The sequence below is a fragment of the Alnus glutinosa genome, chromosome 14 (assembly GCF_958979055.1).
Source record: "Alnus glutinosa chromosome 14, dhAlnGlut1.1, whole genome shotgun sequence".
NCBI classification, from domain to species: Eukaryota; Viridiplantae; Streptophyta; class Magnoliopsida; order Fagales; family Betulaceae; genus Alnus; species Alnus glutinosa.
Window position 1 is genome coordinate 20,911,438 of NC_084899.1, and position 6,822 is coordinate 20,918,259.

The window sequence follows — 6,822 nt, forward strand, 5'->3', positions numbered from 1 at the left end:
TTTCCCTATTATTGTTAGAATACAAGGAAATCTAGAGTTGTTTTCCTTGCTTGTGAAAAGTTTAGCAAGTATAAATGTGAATACCTTTATATAGAGCTTGGTAGTGTTAGCATAGCATTTGAAATGGTACTGGTCCAATGGCTTATTTCTTACCCAAGAAAGGGGTGTGGGGAATCTAGTTAGTATAGTTAATAAATGAATGGGTAACATATATGCTTAGGAAAAGAGGTATTTAGCAGCAGTAGATTGTTTAGACCCTGTTCTCCATTATGTTAGTATTTGTTTGACTCACAAGATTGTGCTTGAAGAAATTCAATGCATAGTTAACCATAGGAAAAGGATAAATTTGGATCTAGCTGGGTGTTATTCTCTTGTATGTCATATGTACTTGTGCTCCACTCCTTGCGCTTTTTAATAAATTTGGTTTACTTATCAAAAAAGGAAAACGGTAAATTTGGAAAAATCCGAGTATCAACCAATTTTGGGTATACATGGTAGTATAATTCTTATTTCTTTCGGATCTAAATCAGGGCCGGCTCAATAAATTTCAAGGCTTAAGGCGATAAATTTAAGTGAGACTTTTTTTTTAATATTTAAATATTAATTAAATAATATTAAGTTTAATTTTGTAATATACTTTTTTTATTTAAATTACACTATGAATTGTTGTTCATCTTTCTTTATTTTTACGTCTTGAAAAGCAAAATAGCAAAAGACATTTAGGTTATATTAATTTTGACTTTATGAGGAAATTAATGTTGTTTCTTATTGTTAATTAAAAAATATATATTTATGGGGTATTTTATTTTTAAGGGCCTTTTAATACTATATTTTAAGAGTTTTTATTTCTTAAAGAGACTTTATATCTTTGAGGGCATTAGGCGGCTGCCTTAACTTAACTGCCTAGCCTTTAAGCCGCCCTGATCTAAACGTGAGAGCGTACCCATCCTCATTGTGTACTTAGGTTTTGCTAGTTAAATCAATCTAATTCTTGAAGTTTGGAACAGCCTTAGACTGCTAGTTTTATTAGAGTTTAAGATATGGCCTGCCCAGAGCCTAAACATCTAAGCATCTCTAATATTCCACAAGTAACTTGAAGTAAATTCTTACCCTAATGGCATAAAATAAAATGCTTATAAAATTAGGGCAACATAGGGATGGGGACCAATCCCCTAATAAAAAAAACAAGTGAAATTTGAGCACAAAAGTAGGGGCATCTTCCGGAATTTTGACTTGAAAATCCTGTGATAACTAACAAACAGATTGTGTGGCTAGTAGCTACATCACATGTTAATGTCAATCTAACTGTTAAATATTTAAATAAGAGGCTGGTGATGACACGCAGTGCCAGGAAAACTAGTATTCTTTTATCTTTTTTGTTTTTATCTGATAGCTCAGCTCATGGCCTTTCAAATCAGCATTTGTCGTTTCAAGAAACAAATATTCTTCATCAATTCTTTTTAACAGGTAATATTCTTCATCTATGTATTAAGAGAAATGCTATATACCGGACAAGTATCCGCATCCCATCCACCAAAGCTGATGTGGTGTGAATGCGTGATTCCCCCATAACATTTGGTGGATGAAATGCGGATACTTGTCCAGTATGTAGCATTTACAAATATTTTCCACATATTTTTCAAAGGAGACATGTTTTCCCAAGCTTGCATATGAGTCTTCACTGTTAGCTTGATTTGCTTCAGAATGGAAGAGATATCCTGCTTATAAGTATTATGCACTACTTGGTTCCTTGTGAACCGAATTATGTCCATCATAATGATGGCAAAGAGTTGGAAGCTACGGACTTCCTTCTTAAAATTGGAAAATCCTCAAGGCAGCAGTGTTTACTGTTTAGAGGCCATTTAGATTGCCTCCAAATAATTTTGGCTATATCACATCCCAAGAACAAATGCTGATCGATCTGTTTCTAACTTGCGAAGCGGATAGCTAAAACCAAAGCTCATGATCATTGAAGTGGATAAATCTGGCTAGTATTGCTCTAACTGGGAGAATGTTCCATGCAACCTTCCAAAACAAGTGCTGTAGTCTATGTTGTATCTTTAAGCTCCAAAGCTTTTTCCAATCCATTGGTGATAGGGGCCCTGGTTTGGATTTGAATTTGATTCAGCTCTAGTTCATGAGCTGACTTGACTGAGAGCTGACCTGAGGGAGTGAGGGTGAGGGGGATGGAGTCCACACCAAAGTGTCTGGAGAGGGATGAAGGCTTCTTAGGTGGATTTTCTGAATATAACTCGCTGAATTTGAATAAAAAAGTTGGGCTAGTTTATCAATTTCCCCATCTACGGCAGTGTGGAAGAATTAGATCAGAAACTTTTAGCTGGAGAGGTGGAATTGATTAGAGATGGATTAACAATTGGTTTGTATTTAGGGACAGAAATAATCTATGTATCAGACCATATGCTCAAATTCTCGGGGAAGGGTTTTGCACTCAGCAGGATAGTGTTCTTTAAATATGTTTGCTTTAGGGATTTGAGCCAAAGCAAGTCTTCATCCTTCAGCACTTTCCATCCTAGTTTAGCAAGAAGAGCTTTGTTTTGACTGATCGTTGTTCATTGTTCGAAGCCCCCAGACCTCCCATGTTCTTAGGACTATATATAGGGCTCAAAGCTAAAGGGGTCAAACTATATTTTTTTTTGCATCCTTGAATCCCCACCAGAACTTCCTTAAGATGGTGTCAATATGTACGTTGGCAAAGGGATTTTGGCAACAAAGACATGGACATGGAGAAGCTTCCTTAAGATATGCCTTCTCTAATCTCCATATCTAATTTAATTGCCATTAGGCTCATTCCCTCTCTTGAAAATTTCATGGTTAAATTTATATAACATTAGAATTATAAATTGACCACAAAACAAATAAGATGAGTGCCGCATGTTAGACTTATTACTACAGATCAAAAGGTCAACTTGTAACCAGATTTTAATAAGGTCCATTTGTACCAAATCATAATAAAATCAGAACAAGAGAGTATTATGCCTAATAATAATAAAATAATAATAAACTTTCTTTAAAGAGTGGAAATTTTATAACTAAAAGATACCAGCAAACAAGCTGGGACAACCTGATCTACAAAACAACAAAACCAACAGACACCATGGGAGGTACTTTTTACCAACTCCCATTTTTTTTGTTTTTCTTCACAGAAACCAATTATAGCCTTTTTAAACAACCCCAAACCTTGTTGTCACTTGTCACCCGCCTATTTGTGACCATTCTATCTCTCACTCTGAAAATCTGAAAAACATTCCTCTGATCTACAACTGTTTCACCAGACACACCCAACTCCCTCTGAAAAATGCCCAAGTGCTTCAACTTCGCGGCCGCGCGGGATTGGTTGTACCGCCAGGCCTTCTCCAGGGCGGGTCTCAGGTCCACCACCACGGACCTCGGAGAAGGCACCGTCATGCACTGCTGGGTCCCCAAGGCGCACAGCCCTTCCAAGCCTAACCTCCTCCTCATCCACGGCATCGGAGCCAACGCAATGTGGCAGTGGGCCGACTTCATCTCCCCTCTGATCCCACACTTCAACCTCTACGTACCGGACCTGGTCTTCTACGGGGACTCCTACACGGTCCGGCCCGAGCGCTCCGAGGCCTTCCAGGCCAGGTGCGTGATGGGCGTGATGGAGGCCCAGGGGGTGTTGATCAAGACCATGAGCGTGGCGGGGATCAGCTACGGCGGCTTCGTGGCGTACAGCATGGCGGCGCAGTTTAGGGATCGCGTGGAACGGGTGGTGCTGTGCTGCGCTGGGGTGTGCATGGAGGAGAAGGACATGGAGGAGGGGCTTTTCCAGGTAAAGAGCGTGGACGAGGCCGTCAGCATTCTGTTGCCGCAGACACCTGAGATGGTGAAGCAGCTCATGCGCCTCACGTTCGTCAAGGCCAACTACAAGGGCATCCCCTCTTGCTTTCTTAGCGATTTCATCGATGTAAGTCGCCCTTGGCCTTCGCCTTAACATGCCTGGTTGGTTGCAAGGGGGAACTTAGAATTTTAGGTTTGGTGGGTAAATCTTGTAAAAAAGAAAAACAATTTGGGGTAAAAATTTGATTTTAAAAAAGTCATACAGGGATATTTTAAAAATAATTAGGGGAAGACATTCCGCTCATGTCGGATTGGTGGGTCGGGTTCGTGTCGACCCGTCAACCTGTTAAGGGTCAACACGAACACAGCCTGTTTAGTTAAACGAGTCAAATTATTCAACCCGCAAGTGACCTGACCCGCTTATTAAATGGGTTACAAAAGGGATCAACTTGTTTTACAAGTTTAGACCCGAAAGCAACATGTTTAATCCGTTTGACCTAACCAAACACGATCCGTTTGACACGTTAACATATATTTATTATAAAAATATATAATTTCATAAACGGGTCAACCTGCGGATATTGTGACCCGTTTATCAAGCATATCAAGTGGGTCGACCCGTTTATGCCAAACCTTACACCTTTAATGTCATGTCGGGTTTATCGATCGTGTTAAAAATTATCAACCCTATTTAGGCCTGAGATTAGACATTTGAAAAACTTTTTTAAGAAAACATATAGGGCTTTTATGTGCCCGAAATCACATTGGACGACCCAAGGGCACTGCTTTGGTGGTACTAGATGAATGTTCGAGCGGCCGCGCATATGCATCGCTCGAGCAGTGACACGCTAGCAGGAGCAAACAGAATGCTCCGCTTGATGTCGGTTCGATGCGCACTCGAGCGGAGCCGAAGCAGAAAGCTTCGCTCGAGTGGATCATCAATAGGGTAGGTATAAATTGGCTCAAGCGGATTTTGTTTGTTGCACACATATGGAAAGCCACCTCTAAATGATCTCATTTCAAATTGAATCTCTCCTTAATTTTTGAATTACATTGGCAGTAATATTTTTCACATTGGATTAGAGACGTGCCATCTTTTGTTTATTGCCCTTTCACCGTTAGGACTTGCCCTTTTTTCTTTTTTTAATAGTTTTAGTTTTCCATCTTTTAGTGAAATTGGCTCAAGCCGATTTTGTCTGCTGCGCGTATATGGAAAGCCACCTTTGAATGCTCCCAGTATAGATTTTAAATTATAGTGGCAGTAATAATTTCCATATTGGATTAGGGATTTGCCATCTTTTGTTTATTTCCCTTTCAAAATTAGGACTTATCCTTTTTTATTTTAGTTTTCTATTTTTAGGCAATTCTCCCATCTTTATACGTTTGGTTAATATTATAAGAGAACAGAGGCTGTATTGAGAAAACCAGTTGTTGAATAATGAATTTTGAGTATTTAAAAGTAAATTTTCGAGTTTCTTAGCTTGTTAAGTTTTATAATTGAAGATACATTTCTCCTATTCTTTTCTTTATATTTAGTAAACAAAAAGTGCGATTTTAAGCCTAATCGCAGAAAATAAATCGTTTAGAATTGTATTTTTTAAAAATTGCGATTTGAAAATTTAGAAAATTCGTTTTTTCAAATCGCATGCAATGGGTTGTTTTTTTTTTTTTTGAAAACATACAATTTTAAATGCTAAACTCTTTACTACATTTTTAAAAATCATATTTTCAAATCGCACATTTTGAAATCGCTATTTTAAAATCGTACTTTTGAAATCACAAATCCAAATCCATGTCCCTCTAAAAATAATGTAATTTTTAAAATCACCGTTCGATTTATGATATATCACTATTAGATTTTGATTAAATTGTGATTTTAAAAGCCATACCAATTTTGAAGAGATATGGATATGACGTCCAGAATTAGTCTTTTCTAGTGGCCGTTAATTGTTTTAGTTGAAACTTGTTTTGGAAATTGTTTGGACTGGCAGATGATGTGTACTTACTATAAAGAGAAGAAAGATCTGATAGAAGCATTGCACAAGGATAGAAAATTGTCTGATCTTCCCAAGATAACTCAGGTTTATTTCTGGCTTTCAACCCTAGCTGACCCCTTTTTGGGTCTTTCATTGATATATATTTTAAGAGTAATGCTATATATATATATAATTCATTTTTTATCTCACAATTTTTCTACAATTCTAATTAACATTGCATTCACAATTATTCTATAATGATTGATCTAATGGTTGGTTAAGACTATTACGTCAGCATTATGGGATAACTATGAAATAAAAATGTGGTATATAATATTACTCATATTATAAAGGCATAACTTCTCCTTAATGTAGCCTGCACTACTGATCTGGGGAGAACAGGACCAAGTATTCCCTCTCGAATTGGCGTACAGATTAGAAAGGTAAATCTGAAGAATTTATTAAGTTAAGGCAAAAATTGCAAAATTAGTTCCTTTGAGATTTCACCCATTTGCAAATAGTTCCATGAGGTCAAAACAAATTGACTTGTAACTCTCTAGGGAAAGCGAAAACGACAAATGGGTGAAACCCTAGTTGACAATCTTCAACTGTAGCTTGGATTATCATGTAGACTTGTAGTAAAAGTTAAAATAGTACAAACACATTTTTGATATTACTTTTTAAGGTTTGATTTGTGATGTAATTTGTTCCACCGCACGTGCAGGCATGTGGGTGAGAAAGCACAACTAGTAATCCTAAAGAATGCAGGACATGCAATCAACATTGAGAAACCCAAAGAGATGTTGAAGCACATGAAGTCCTTCTTCGTTGATCCACTTCCTTCACCTAAGCAAGTGAACCGCAGCAATGGCCGAAAGGGGGACTGAAAGGCCTACCACAAAATATGGAGAGAATTCAGGAGATGAGATGGCCCCTACATCTTTGTCAAAGTGTGATTGTGTTGCATGTGTGGTATGGATGACATGGATGCTATGAGCAACATTTAAAGCTCTGTTTGCTATAA

General features: G+C 37.7%; 1 protein-coding gene across 2 annotated transcripts; it reads left to right on the forward strand.

Moving 5' to 3' along the window:
• Positions 1-3,183: 3,183 nt before the first annotated feature.
• Positions 3,184-6,822, forward strand: LOC133858004 (uncharacterized). 2 transcript variants are annotated; one of them, XM_062293415.1, is made up of 4 exons: positions 3,191-3,949; positions 5,814-5,903; positions 6,174-6,241; positions 6,523-6,822. In XM_062293415.1, the coding sequence occupies exons 1-4, from the start codon at positions 3,317-3,319 to the stop codon at positions 6,683-6,685; spliced, it is 954 nt and encodes a 317-aa protein (XP_062149399.1). In that variant the 5' UTR covers positions 3,191-3,316; the 3' UTR covers positions 6,686-6,822. The 2 variants fall into 2 exon arrangements, with proteins under 2 accessions (XP_062149400.1, XP_062149399.1); XM_062293416.1 differs by lacking the exon at positions 5,814-5,903 and having other exon boundaries at positions 3,184-3,949.